We start from the raw sequence: 15,101 nt of genomic DNA on the forward strand, positions 1-15,101 counted from the left end.
GACAGGAAATACTTCTGAAGTCACTCCAAACCCCTGCCTATCTTCATCCCCACAATCTTGACTTCGAGATCTTTGAAAGGAAGGCACAGCTTGTCCCCAGCACTCCGACTCCCAAACAACGCTCCTCTTCCAGAAATCTCTGCTTGCTTATTCAAAAGATTCCCATCTAAGATTTTGTGCAATCAAGATGTACGACAAGCAACAATGAGCAGCAGATAGAAAACAGGATGGCTCATCGGGACATTAGAAATGAATGCAAAACTTCTTGAGTAGGACAAAATGCGCTTCTTTTCACACACACACACACACATATATACAAAGAACTTCCCAGAATGAGAGCCACCCACATTCCCATCTTCCCACTGGGACAAACAACCTTCTGTCCTTTTCCCAGTTACCATAATTCTCTGTATCAGCAACTCAACAACCCACAAAATGAGACCAAGTAAATGAAAGCTCCATATTTTTTGCTGCAAATCAAATTGAGGCTGCACAGAGAAAGCTTCTAGTTTTGCTGAGTAAAATCTGCAGCCAGAAACAAAAAACAAACAAAGCCTGCATTACTTTTCAGCTTTAATTATGCAGTTACTGGTAACTAAATTTATGCGCAGTGTGTTTGTTAAATTATTTACAGGGTCTTTAATTAGCTGCAGAGGCTGGCTTATAAACGTTCATAAAGTCTCCAATTTCACTCGCTGCAACAGAACAGAAAAGAGAACCAGTTCATGTCTTATCAGGCTACTTTAGTATCTAGGTCACTGTGTCACCAATAAACATTAACTACAGCTTCTGGGAAATGATCAAGTAATAACAGAAGATTTTAAAGTAAATAATTAGAATAAAATTAGATATTTCTTTAAAGGTCTGCTGTTATATATTATTTTCCTTAGACGTAAAATATTATATATGTTACTCATAGATCAAACCTGTTCAAAGGGATTGTTATAAAGTCCTTTATTAGTTTAACTTGACAGTCTTAGATCTTTTTTATTGGACCTAGAAAAATATCATGTTTTAGTTATAAGTCCTTTTAGAACTAAAAAAAAACTACTGGAGGAGAAACCTTTCTTTACTGTAATAATTAACATTGTTTATTAATAGCTGCAGACATGATCTACATTTTTTTGTTTGTGTCAAGTCTTGAGTTATGGAAATTGTTTTTATTTTATAAGCCTTGGTTCTTCCGTGTGAACATGTTTAGATAGAAATGAAAACAGCATTATTATCAATGCATTATTTACTGTGTATTCTATGGTCTGTTTTATTTTATTTTATTACCATTTATACAGTATTTAAAAACTTGTTTTCAATTTCATGTACATGTTTTATATTTATCAATATCCTACTTTTCATAATGAATATTATTGTTTCTTGTGATAACTCATATTAACTAATCAAAACTTTGGTTTCAAACTTTTTTAGTTGAAGCCAAAACTGGTCTAGATTTTGTTTTCCTAAAAGCAACAACATATTTTTATTAAACGATGCATGAAAAAATGCTAAAGTTTCACTAGCTTTATTTTCATACATATACCCTACACTTCATTTGCTGAGGTAATGGTGTTGCAAATCATGTCCAGCTGTGCGTCAGGCAGAGATATGTGTAATATAAGAGATAGTGGTGGGGGAGGAGGTGAATTTGAGACTTTGTTGTGGCTGCTTTCAAAACTATCCTTCTCAGAAGTCCTGCCCTGAGGATAAAACTTAGTGTCCCCATTAGCAGATTAGGAGAATTTTTGGAGTCATCCGAGTTGGATTCAGTTTCCAGTAAAGCAACAAAACACCCAGCGGCATCACATCATTTTAAAACGCACGCATGCATATATACCTCACGTCAGATCTGACAAAAAAACATTTCAAAAATATGAGCTGCAAAGTCCTACCATTGTTTACTCATCTATTTGTGGCTTTGCACTAATCTGGCTGTTCTGATATATGAATTTTGAAGAATGCCAAACCCAAAATATCGCGTCTAGACCTGAAGCCAAAAGACCTGTAACAGCAAGTTCTGTGCTGCAGAGAAATTAAGGCACGTGAATTCACTCAGCCAGCTTTGCTGGATAACGTTAAACATGTATGTGATGCGTGCCTTTGTGCGTGTGTCGAATTCTTTGTTTGAGGGAGGCTCATGAAGGAGAATGGTCGGCTAAGGACACCGTGGGGTGCTCCCTTCCCCTGCAGTGGTGGGCCAAGAGGTAGTGGGGGGAGGAATTCAGGGTTTCTGGGAAACAGTCTGGGCATAATTGGAACCTGACTGCTCTCACATGTCTCCACTTACAGGAGGAGCTGGAGAATCCTGCTGCCTGGCCTTTGAATGCTGCTGCAGGCCCCGTCCTGAGTACCGAGGTCCTAAATGTTTTCACAGCAAATATCTCAGGTGGGACGGCCAGGTTTACTTCTGCATATCCATTCGGGTACATTTTGTTCCACAGATTTCATTTCAGAGCAGTACACCACTCTATTGTTTTTCCACTCATTCTTGTGCAAGACTTGGCATTTATCAGGTTCCTGTCGACACAAAGAACTCAACCGCACTAGAAAAAAAGAGCCTTTTTTTGTGTGTTTCTGCTATGAGAACATGCAGATAAAGAAAAACAAAGACTCCCCCCCCCCACACTCTTTTGCCACTTCTTCACAACCACCGCACATTTTCACGTTTTGGTGTGTTTCTCTTCCTGCAGCAGCGTGTCTCTCATTTCCCATCAGCCGCAGTCGCCTCCTTAGGCTTGCTCTGTAATTCTGATAAACATCCCTTTCATCCTGTTTCATAGCAGAGATGCAGTAAATATTGTTGAAAAGCAGTGATGCAAAGATGAATAACTAATCTTTTTCTTTTAAATCTTGTTTAAAAAGCTTTTATTTTTATTTGAAAACCAAATGCATAAATGCAAATCAGGAATCTCACTCTTTTCAGCGCACATCTGGAGAAAATTACTTTATAATTTTCCCTAAAAGCTAAAGGCAATGGACCATAGGAAAATATTTTAAGCTGTGATCCATTCAAGCCCAGATTAGAGTTAGATTTTTTTTTTTTTTTTGCCTGCTGCATCTCAATCACTACAAGATCCTTCAAAGACCTCTGGTTTAAATGAAATATGACATTAACTAAATAAAAGACATGCAAAAACTAACATGAAAATAAAAAGTAGGCTGATTTTTGTTGTTTTTTTTTAGGTACTTTCATGTTAACATCATCTTTGAGTTTTACAGGAAACTGGAAAATACTTTTCATGTTAACATTTGCAGCTTTCTAAATAAAGCTTTGGATTTAAATATTTGCAGTATAAACTCCCACAAGTGCTGAATGAAAGCTTTTCAGCGTTCATGGAGGTTTTTTTTTTATGCTTGAGGCTATTGAATAAAATCTCCAACACCTTCACATCCATCATGTTTGATATTTTCTTATGGCACCTTTGGAAACAAAAGCAGCTTTCCAAGAAAAACTAAGGAACACATTTCCTCTGGAAGCCTCTCCTAAACTTTCTTGGAAAATGCCTGTTTTTGTCCATGCCTCTTTGGTTCAGGTCTTTCCTCGGCCATGCTGGCTTCAGATGGAGACTGTGCCTCCTCCACCTTTTATTGCTTTATTTAAAACCACTCCCATGTTTGCCTGGTTTTATACTTTAGGTTGTTCTTGGCCGACATAAATGCAGCTCCACAAATCCTGACGCCTGTTTTCCTATTTCCTTTGACTCTTGAAAGTGTTCCCAGTTCTAAATGCAAGGAAAGTAAACTCCGTTAAAAAGAAATGGGGTTATAAATTGGATGGGGGGGTTGATGTTGATGGAGTGTCAACCCTGTTTTGGACAAAACGTCAAATATTAGAGAAACTTAAACAGATCAATTTGTTTCTTTTTATATTTATAATTTCCGGAGCATTTATTTTATCAAGAAAGAGCTTTTCTAGTCCTCTCAACCATCACATTCTCATGTGGGGTGCACCTACATCTGCATAAGAACTGTCTCCTGGATTACTTAAGTTCAGATGGGAAACCCCGTCTAGAAATGTTAGTGTTTCCAAACTTCTATCAAGAATGACGAAACCTCTTGTACTTTTGCTAATTGCTCGAGTTACTTCTACTTACTCTGATCTGACACAATCTTGAAATGTCATCCTTTCGTTAATTCTCATGACCATGTGATTCAGAGCATCAGGCTCCATGACGAACCATGGGATATCAGCAATGAAGAAACAGCTCTTTGTCAACATGGAGGAACAGCATCCTACCTCCACCCCAGTTCGAAGTCTTTCTCAGCCACTGAAATCGTTTGTTCTTCCTCTTTTTCCATGTTTTACCTCCATCTATGTTCCCATCAACTAAACTGAATGTAGTGTAAAACGCTTTAGGTTCCCCTGAATTAAAACAGTTATATATAAGTACAGACCATTAACCGGTTTCTATAAAATAAATTATCCTACACGAGCTGTGGAACTTTACAACTCCTCCAGATTTACCATGCATTCTAACCTCGTCTGAATGCTCAATTCAGGTGGAGATTCATGTCATGGTAAGTTTGCAGAGGATGGACTGAACAGATCTTAGGGAATGTTTTGGTTATTGCTTTTAAACCTTACATTTTCTATAATTTCCCAAAAATTAGTTGGACTCAAATTCTTGACAAGTTTATCTCTGAGGACAATTGGTTGATCTGAATTTTTATGCAAGTATCCTAGTGAAATGGAGATAAATTAAAATAAACAAACACTCTTCAGTGCTTATATTACGAAAAAAAAAAAAATATTAAAAACTAGACGTCTTCTGATAGGTTTTGATGGTTTCCCCCTAATAAAATGGATTTAAAGTATTCAGGGCTGCCAACTTTTTACCAAACTTTGGGGTGAGATTTTGAAATAGTTTGGACAGGAAAACTTTTCAGGGTTAGATGAGGATACTGTAGGTGCAGCTATAGGTTGGAGGTTTTCAGAGGATTTCACTGAAACTAGGCGGCAAAATGTGGAATTTTTAGAGCACAGTCAATGTTACTGAGTAAGAATAAGTGGTCTGTAATTATGTGGAACATTTTTAACACAATATACATTATTTTATACATTCTGGTGATTTTTAGAGAATTGAAAGCAGAATGGGCCCTATTCAAATACTTGCATCTTAAATATAATTTAAACTAATAATTTCGCAACTTTGCTCATTAATTATTCTCTGCAGCTCAAGTAAATTAAACAATGGGGAACTAATAAGCTATTACTGGATTACTGGCACTGATACAGGAACCAGAGCAATCGAAACCTATGCAAACTACACTGTGTATGAATATTTGGTAATAATCTAAGGATTAAAAATCTTAAGTTATTATCTTATTAGTTGTTTTTTTTTACAATTGACAAAACAGATTAGATTCAATAAAAACTCTTCATGACAGAAGACAGCACTTCTCTGGATGGTTCAGTTTGGAAGGTGTGATGGAAATTAAGTTTTTAAACATATTCAATGTTTAAAAACTTAAACATTGAATATGTTTACATAAAAATAATTGAATAAGATTAATAATAATTAAAGAAGAACAAAAAATAAAATGCAATGCTTCTTTTTCTTTTTGTGGAGCTCCTATGGGTTTGAAAAACAAACCTGAAAGCTTTAAGCATTAAAATATTTGTGTTGGTTTAATTACCCCTAAATTCCAACGGGGGATTATTCAACTAGACTGAGATGAGTTTTAATGTCATTTTTTAAGTGTGAGTCTTGCATTGCTCAGTAGACAAAAAGGAGAAACTGGGTAAAAATGCTGAAAATTTTAACAGCAATCAGCTGGACCTTTATAGGCTCTTATTAAAGGAATAGTTGCATCTCTCTGACCTCATCCCAGCCGTAATCAACCACATAAAAAGAACTTCTGGGTTTATGTATTTTCAGCCTCATTGTTTCTAACATGCCTTCTATTACACGCAGTGACAGTTATGCCTGGATGTTTCCAGCACAACTGCCCCATTGAGAAAGCCATCTCTATTGATTGCTTTTCCAGGCATCATTGAATATGATACATATTCACTATTAAATATCGACCTTTTCCCCTGCGCGCCGTCATTTTGTGCCATAAATACTTTACAAAGCAAGCCTGTGAGGTAATATGAAATGTTATGGAGCGGTTTAAAAAAAAAAGGGGCTGGGTTTAAACGGTAACAGAAGGCGGGACATTCTGGTTTTTTTGTTTTTTTTTTTGGCGTGTGTGGTTGGAGTGAAGCCTGATCGGAAAAAGAGAGCGTGATTCAATTTCAAGGCGTCCCTAAAGGGGAAATACGGTAATCACGTGCTCACAGCTGACGCTGAGCTTCTCAACCTAAACGGTCCTACACTGCCCCCTACTGGACAACATTAGAAATGCACACGTTCCAAAAGAGACTTTAAACTTGAGACAAATGAGGCTTTATTTCAAATTGAGTAAATGGCATCGATAGAAATCTGAAATACTATGACAGTGTACTAAACAAAAACAACAAAAAAAGACAAAACTAACAAAACTAGATGTCCACTGTCTATTTAAATATGTACAACCTTGATAAATAAAACAATACTGTTGAGAATTCCCTCTGCTGTGCGCTCCTTCCTAATCCTCTGGGAGCAAAGCATTTATGCAGCAGAGAGGATGAGAAACAGGAAACTGAGCAGATTATTCACTTTGGACAAGGAAAGAAAAAAAATAAACATTTACAATATATGATTGTGTATTCAATTTGTCACTGCTGCAGCCCTGTCCCCGTTTTCATACAAAACATCCTGAGATGGAGTACATCCCCCTCGTTTACAGGCATAGTTTAGAGCTTCAACGGCAAGATGTTTTTGTTTGATCTTTTTTTAACAATATGGCTTCAACATAAACAACCTGAAGTTTACAGTATTTTACAATAATCAGAGGTTATTTAAAACAAAAAAAACACTGCACAGAAATTAATCATAAAAAATTTACATAGAAGGAAAAACAAAAAAAGATGTGCTTGACAGGGTAAAGAAAACTACATTAGGCTCGCCAACCAGCAGCAATTCCCAGTCACAATTTCTCAAAAGCTCCAAGCACTAACATTCTCTAACTTTTAAATTACTTCAGTATTATACATTGGTACTGATCTGATTTTGTGATAGAAAGGGTAAACTCGCCATCTTACCCGGTAACAGAGATTTTTCCAAACTGGACATCTGGAAATAGGTACAAATGCTGATGTACATGTAGAAGGCCTGCTTTTAAATCTCCACCTAAACCCCGACAATACTGAAATAATTTACTGTAATTTCCTATTGGTTTCTCTTAGCTTAGACTTTTTCTCTACAACTTTGCCCTTTTCTCAGGTTTTTCTACTTGCATACAAACTAGAAGCAGAAACAAAGTCCACATCATGAACAGCAGATTCTACCGTAGGGGTGGGTGTGTTCAGGATGAGGTGCATTGTTTTGCCTAGCGCTGCACTAACAATGCTAAAGGTTGTTCTGCTCTTAACTGCTGATGTTAAGTCATCTGCAGAATGAGCGCCTGTAAAAACATGTTCTGGATTCAGATTTAAGCAAACTGATCCGATAGGAGGCAAAGATAGATGATGTTGGTGTAGGGGGGCCCTAAAAGGAGCCAACTGCTGTGTTTCAGGCATCCTCAGGACTAAAAGGTGATAAAGATGCTCATTTTTTAATAAGACATTCATTCAAATGAAAATCTGCAGGAAATTTTGAAAATCAACTTTTAAAGAGTCAAATTCAAAACAGACACCATCCCGGCAAGTTTAGAAAGGTTGTGAGGAGGTCCTCGTTTTTTTGGGATTTAATCTCCTGAGTGGCAGGTCCTTCAGTAACAGAAGGTTTTTCAGCTACAATTTCTTTCTAAAATAAAAAAAAAGCACTAAAATATGTCTAACTATTCCAACCCTCCATCTAAAAAATTCTTCAGCAGCTTGAGGAGCAAGAACAGTTTAATATAATCAAAGGCAGAAGAACAAAGATGTATCAGTGGATTAAAGCGTGTCTGAAAAGACCTTAGAGGAACATTTTGGTGTCACACATGGGTCAGACCTGCTGAGTGTGCAAGAGGCGACTACAGAAACATATTGCCAATATAAACAGTTACTGTGAGGAATGACTTTTAAAGCTTTTCTTAAAGGGGATTTTAACCTGTAGGATTCCCTTCCTGCCTGAGACCCAGAACATCCAAAGCTTGGAGAGAAAAAAAAAAAAATAAGAGACATTCAGACAGAAGGTTTGAGGAAGCTTTGAACCGCAGCTATTATCTAAATCTCCACCATGTTTCCTGTTTTCTTCTGGCCTGTAGAGTTTCAGAGCTGATTCTTGAAGAATTCCTTGGAGAGGTCTGATGGAAACCTCAACCATGAACTCTGCAACGATCTGGGCAGAGGAAGCAGACGGCCTGACCCCTCTTCTCTTTCAAGTGCAACGTTGGAGGATCCGATCAAGTCTAGTGCCTCTTTAGTGAAGACACTTTCTTCTTCCTGGCTGCAAGCATCTCATAAAAGGGATCCCTGCTGATGGCAGCTCTGTGGAAAAACAGATGCAGGAGAAAGTCTGTAATCTAAGCTGTTATAGACCCATGCATCTACCTAAGTAGTTTGAATTAATTGATGTTATAATCCTTTTTACAAATTTGGTCACAGAAAAAAAAAAACAAAGACTTCAACAGGTTTTGTTAGGAAGTCATGCTGGAAACCAAGTCATAAAATAAGATGGAAATACAGCAACTTTTTAGAAATATTAAAAATTAAAATAGGAGCTGTGATTATGCAATATGTATTTGCGTTTAGACTGAGTCAATATATATCAAACTACAGTTTTTTGTGGTATTTATCTATCTGCATCACAAATGACAAATGTTTTGTGGTTGTTCTTGGTAATGAAACTCAGACTCATTTAGCTAGTACAGCTGTGAACATCATTTTTCTATAGTTGCAGCAGATTGTGAAAGGGACCTGGTTCTGTGCTTTGACTGGACCATTCAGACCCTTGATGAACATGCTGAACAGGGTTTATACAGGAAGGAATAACTCTAACTTGATGCTTTTTTAATGCTCTTATATTGCTCTTAGGAATAATTTTAATGCCACCAACAGCTACCCGTCGACAGGCTGCAGTCATGTCCTGAATTGCTCGTTTTCCAGCCACTTTTGTTGAAATTTGCTTTTTCCACCCCATTCTCTAGCTTTTTCTCCGACTCAAGCTTCTTTTCTGAACATATAGCTTTGTGATCAACCTGAAGCAGTTCCACCCAAATATATCGTGATATAATATGTCTGACGAAATTGTTTTTATAAAAATTTTTTTAATAAAGCATTTTAAATGCCACAATAAACACATTTAATTAATTTTAATGCCAATTAAGGCCTTAATTTAAAAAAATAATAATTTAATGACTTTTAATGATTTTTAATGATCCGCGGAAACCCTGTTTAATCTAAACCTGGGGTTTGATTGGAGACGGCTCGATTGCTGGAACATTTGAACTTGACCTGGTTCTAAGCACATGCTTTAAAAGGCTAAAACCGCCTCCTCAGGATGTAGCGCTCTGATAACTGAGAGACAGCTACAGAGACCCTGACCCCAAAAGATTTAACTCCCTAATCTAAAACTTTAGTTTTTCTTGTTTTAGGTCAATAAAAAATGAGAAAAATAACTTACTTAATGCTGTTCATCCATTCGTCTTTTTCTTCTGCTGTGGGGGCAGAGATGCGATAGAAGGTGTGGTTGCCTTCAACAACGCGTCCATCCGCCTCAGTTTTGCACGCTTTTATAACCTGGTCTTTGTTGTCAGGGATGAAAAGTTCAAAGCAATTCTGTCAAAAGAAAATAGAAATCAGAATCCAATAGATTCAAATCAGAAAAAATAAAATCTGATAGACAGTGAAGCTCAAAGCCTATTTAATCTCTTTATGCACCACTAGAGGGTGCTCTACTTACAGGCTTTTTATCCTCAACCTCCCTGATGCTCAGATTCTCCAGCGGAATAATGCCTCTGGGCTCTTTGTCCTGCAAAAAACAATTAATAAATAACCATGTTTTGCACGCTGAAGTTAAACTCTACCTGTTAAAGCTGATACTCACTGTGGTGTATTCGAAGTAGTAAAGACAGTTATCTGTGAGAATGAACCATCTTCTTTTCCAAGTTTTAACGCGGCCCCCTGCAGAGCAAACAATAACGATCAGAGAGGATCGGCAAGATCAGGAGACAAGGAGAAGGAGAGACTAGAACCAAAAGCACCGAGCGGAGCAGCAGACAGGCAGACGGATGTATGGGCAGACAGACAGATGACGGCTCCGAGGGACTCCTGTTAACCACACCAAGTCCTCCCCTTCACCACACTATTTAGAGTTTGTGGATATAAAAAAAACGACTACCTCAGAAATCCTAAACTACACTAAAACAGCTTATATTCAATCTCCCCCATTTCATTTATCTGGTGGATCCACACAAACGCATTTTTAAAAAGTTTGCAAATATGAAGCATACGTACAAGTTTTATTTCTAATTCTAGATCTGATTGTAAAGAAAGTAACATCTGGTCTGATTATATCCAGACGGTGCTAAATCCAGACCTTAATGCTCCTAAACGCTGTCAGTCTGGGATGCATCAGTGCATCAGTTTAGCGGCTTACGCACAAACAAACATGCACTGATAAAATGAGTAAAGAGTTAACATTTGAAACTCCTAAAAGCTCTTTTATAGACAAAGGGAATTTAGACTTTCCTTCAATGTTACGATTTACAAAAAGATGCTGTAGCATTTTTAAATCCACTATGTCGCAAAAAAACAAAAAAAATGGATTAAACTGCATTCTTCTTGTTCTTTACTAAACCTTCCTGTTATCTGCTGGGAATTTCACTCTCTCTTCAATGTGAATAAACCGCATCCTCCAACTTCTACTCCTGGTTTTTCCTCTAAATACTTCTAATGCGACCATTTGATTATAATGTTTTCACTAATGTGTCTTTACACATTACATTATATGTTGTTACCTTTTATCATCCCATCATTTAGCTCATCCGGAATTTATAAGCAAAGAGCTACGAAAATATGGAAGCTGCGTGTTTAAACTGTGAATAATAATCTAAATGAAATAATTAAATGTATATGAAATCAGTAGACCCAATTCATGTTTGTTGGTTGGATCTTGTTGTTTAGTTTACAGCCCATTTGGGGACTTGGAATGATATCAATCTGCATATTAAGTAGCCAGAAAACAGATTTTAATGCCTTGTGTGGACGCTGTATGTCAGTCTGACTGAGCAAAATAAGAAATGTTTGAGGATTTGGATTTGAGCCACAGGGGGCACATGGTAGGTAACTTTAAACTCACTGATCTGCGGTTGACCTATTGGCCTCTTTGTCACCAACGCTTCCTGTGAGGGGAAACCTGATTACAGAAGCAGATGGGCGGCTGAACACAGGGAGGAACTGGATGCCGACAATCTGGGCTAAGATGGGAGCATTCAGGCTAGACTGGACTGACACCTGCTTTCTCTAAAGGCATCTTAAACTAATTTCCTGTTTGTCTAGACAAGAAAATCCCACCACCATTGTTAGTGGAAAAAAAAAGGTGTGCAGCCAAAGTCATCTTCCAGTAGGTGAGGTTTGGAGACGATTTCTACACAAACATTGAAAACACACTTTTGTCTTCATATAACAGCAAAGGCGCTGTATATGATAACCACTAATCTCCCTGCTATGACCTTTATACTAAGACGTTGCTGACATCTGACAGAGAAGGACACGATTGGCTCCTCGCCACGCGTCGAAACAAAAAAACAGAAAAACAAACAATGCAGACCAACAGAAAAGGCAGATGCAGCGGGCAGAATCGCAAAGTTCACCGAGCTGTTTGCAGATTGGAGTTGGCTTGATGAGCCAAGTTATTTCCTGGATAGATAGAGTCCCTCTGCAACAGCATCTGGAAAGTAGAGAAATATCCCAGCAGGCTGTTGCAGAAGGGAGGGAGGAGGAGGAGGGCGTGGATGTTGTTGGACTGGAAAGGAGGGAGTAACCCATGAAAGATTAGAGCTGCGGGAGGTCAAGAGGAAGCATGTTTTCTTTTAGATTACAAGCCAATGGTCGTGTTTTTTTACCCCTGCAGAGAGGGAGAAGCTCAAATTATTGCAGATCTTTTACATTTACAGTTATGTTTGTTTTTGAAATCCAAATCAAATCCTTTTTATAGATGCTCTTCCCGCGCAGTGTATTCCAATCCAGCCATCCAAAAACAGGCTACAGCCACACTGTTACACTTCAGATCCATTAAAAAGGAGAGCAGAGCTTCGCTAATGAAAAGATGCAGTATACCCTTCCTATGCAACCAGAGAGCAACCTTCAAATGAACATTTGATTATTTCTGAAAGGTCTTTGCTCAGAGGATTTTTAAAAAGGTATAATGCACCTTTCAAACAGAGAGATCAAAGAGAACGACCACCAGAGCACACAGAGGAACAGAAGCTGCTCACTAGAGTGATCGCAAAACAGCAGCTCCCCAAGTTTGAGCCAGTGAGGTGGCAAATGCACCCAGTGACCACCCAGCGCAGAATCAACCACAAGCTCATTGACACACAAAAGAGACAAACATTGGAAAATTTCAAATGAGCCGACGAGGAGACGAAAAGTGACTAAACCTTGAGTCTAATTCAGTACATGAGGAACGAAACAAAAAGCATGGCAGACCACCGAAAGCACCTGAGAGCCGAGAGAGATGGACTAGCTTCTTTTTTTTTTTTTTTTTTTCGGAAGAGCAGGTGTACATACCTCCTGAGGAAAGACAACAGCCAAAATCATGGGAACAAACAAACAAACGAAGAGGGGGGAAAAAAACATAACAAATCAAATTAAATGATAAGTAATTACATCACCACAATCCTTTTTTTTTTTTTTTAATCAGTGAGGCTTGGATGTACTGCTTTACAGGATCCATTCCACAAGAGGGAGCTCCGCTTCCGCTCAATGTGGACGGCGTCTGTAAAGCACTACATGGAACAACAGAACGCCTCTGCTTGGTTTCATTTCACTTATCTCAAGTATATTCCCTTCCACCATGATTATTTGACTCATTTCTCCCCATTAAGAGTCATAGGAGAAAGTTATTCTCCACTTCTTTATCATAGTTGGTTGTAAAGATTCACTGTTTTGTAAATGCCTGATTTTTTTTTTCTCTTCCAAATTGATACTGGGTTTCTATTTTCACAGTGAACCTAAACAACTGAAAAATATCTCAGAGGAAACAAAGGGAGAAAGAGAGGACGTGTAATTTATGGCAAGAGATGTAGATACCAAATTATTTCTGTTGAAACCCAATTATTTAGAACTGCCAGGATTAACCGAATTCATCTTCTAATCACTTCTGACCAGCTACGCTGCCCCTCTCTACTAAAAAACATGCCCACATCATGATGCTGCCATCACTGTGTGCAATGCTTCATACGTAACATAACCTAGCTTTAAACTTCTCTACAGCTTTCATCCTGACTCTACCTCTTTTAGCAGACCCAAATGAAAAAGCAAATAACTAAGGAACTGTAAGCCCAAATTACACGTGTGCTACATCATTACCTTCAAATTAAATTAGCGTGACTAAAACACAGCTGAATCTGCATCATTTTAAACATGACTCATAGTTGGGGGCTTTTTCTTCTCGAAAATAAAACCTCTTTTTTGAATAGCAGTAACAAAGACATGCTTGACAATAGGCATGTGTTATTGTATTATATTTATTCTGCATCGTGTCAACCATAGCTGCAGAAAATTTCAAACCTCTAAGTATACCAGTTCCAGAGCTGTGGAACTTTTAAACGATTGTTGAACTTCTGAAAGCAAGCATTGTTTCCTTTCATTTTCTGCGTCCTACCTTTGCTTATCTTTAGAAAAGATCTACATAAAATACATATGGAAGTCTATGGTTGTAACAGGACAAATTATAGCGAGGTTCAAAGGGTCCGTCTACTTTTGGACAGCTCTATAAGCCCCCAAAGTAACTATTGATGTGCTTTCTATCCAGTTTCTAAAACGATCTTGAATAATTGAAATGTTTCGATTTGTTCTGGTTTGATTTATTATACATTAAAGCAGGCAAAGAGGCCTTCAGGTGTTTGTACCTATTCCCACATTCATCATCACACACAGGCATGTGTGCTCACAGACCGTAGACCTCAAGAGAGAAACAGTCATTCTCTATATTTTGATGAAATAAAGTCCTCTAATGTCAGGGCGTTCCTGAGGGAGCGAGATAGTTAGAGTAGTCCAACTCACCCAGCTTCAACAGCCAGCCCTCTCTATCTGGGTTGAAGAACGTGTGCGTGAGGTCGTTGCCGTCGTCTTCGGGAATTTTAAAAGGTTCATTCTTGATGCTGTCGTATAGATTCTGAAACAGAACGTTCGATAGACTTCAACAGGGAGAATGTTAGAAGGAGGCGTCACCAGACGCCGAGTTCTGGTGCTGTCCTCACCCTGAGCAGGTCTTCAGGTAGGTCTCCTCCGTCGTTAATTCCTCTGTTCATGGAGATGAACCGCTCCACAGTCGGCTTGTCCTTTACATTGGGGTTGTGAAGACTGGTGTTTAACATGATGATGGCAAACGAGAGGATATAGCATGTGTCTGGAACACACAAAATGAGGCGTTCTGTTAACGGGGTGGTTAATATAAAGTTTACCAGAAAAAAGATCCTCCAGTATAATGACATGATTAAATATGAATGCAAACTATCCGAGCTGAATGCGTCCAGGCGGAGAGGAGCGGACAGATGTAGCACTGTCTGGGAGCAGAGTGGGCGCACTGAACGTGGGCTCTTCAGCATGCATGTGCGTCTCTAAGCGTGCAATAAGCATGAGCCGTGGGACGACACGGCAAGCGCACGGCTGACACAGCAGCACTTATAAGCACCGTTGGATTCGAGAAAGCACATGAAATATTCATCTCCATCTGCATGCATGTCGGCGCCTGTCTGTTGGGAGCGTCGTTTTCCAGAAGCTCAGCAGATAAGGAGTCTGTTAAACGAAGCCGCTTTGAAATGATTTTCCTTAACTGGCCACCACATCTTGGTCTAACAGTCTTATTTAAATACATTTCAATTGGTGCGAGCCAGTTTAACAGGATAATAAGCACTAAATCTGAATATTTTAT

At 38.4% G+C, this 15,101-nt stretch overlaps 1 protein-coding gene across 4 annotated transcripts in view; it reads right to left on the minus strand.

Moving 5' to 3' along the window:
* Nucleotides 1-7,090: 7,090 nt before the first annotated feature.
* Nucleotides 7,091-15,101, minus strand: part of LOC107083176 (cytohesin-1) — a 47,441-nt gene continuing 39,430 nt past the window's right edge. For 3 of the 4 annotated variants that reach the window (XM_015372182.1, XM_015372180.1, XM_015372183.1), the window contains exons 8-13: nt 14,428-14,576; nt 14,230-14,342; nt 10,047-10,125; nt 9,903-9,971; nt 9,624-9,778; nt 7,091-8,488 (exon numbers count right to left, since the gene is read on the minus strand). In XM_015372182.1, the coding sequence (XP_015227668.1) occupies nt 8,410-8,488; nt 9,624-9,778; nt 9,903-9,971; nt 10,047-10,125; nt 14,230-14,342; nt 14,428-14,576 (644 nt within the window). In that variant the 3' untranslated portion in view covers nt 7,091-8,409. The remainder of the gene's footprint in view (nt 8,489-9,623; nt 9,779-9,902; nt 9,972-10,046; nt 10,126-14,229; nt 14,343-14,427; nt 14,577-15,101) is intronic. The other variant, XM_015372179.1, reaches the window with a different exon arrangement.

Source organism: Cyprinodon variegatus, unplaced genomic scaffold, assembly GCF_000732505.1.
Source record: "Cyprinodon variegatus isolate N-32 unplaced genomic scaffold, C_variegatus-1.0 Scaffold69, whole genome shotgun sequence".
Taxonomy (NCBI): Eukaryota; Metazoa; Chordata; class Actinopteri; order Cyprinodontiformes; family Cyprinodontidae; genus Cyprinodon; species Cyprinodon variegatus.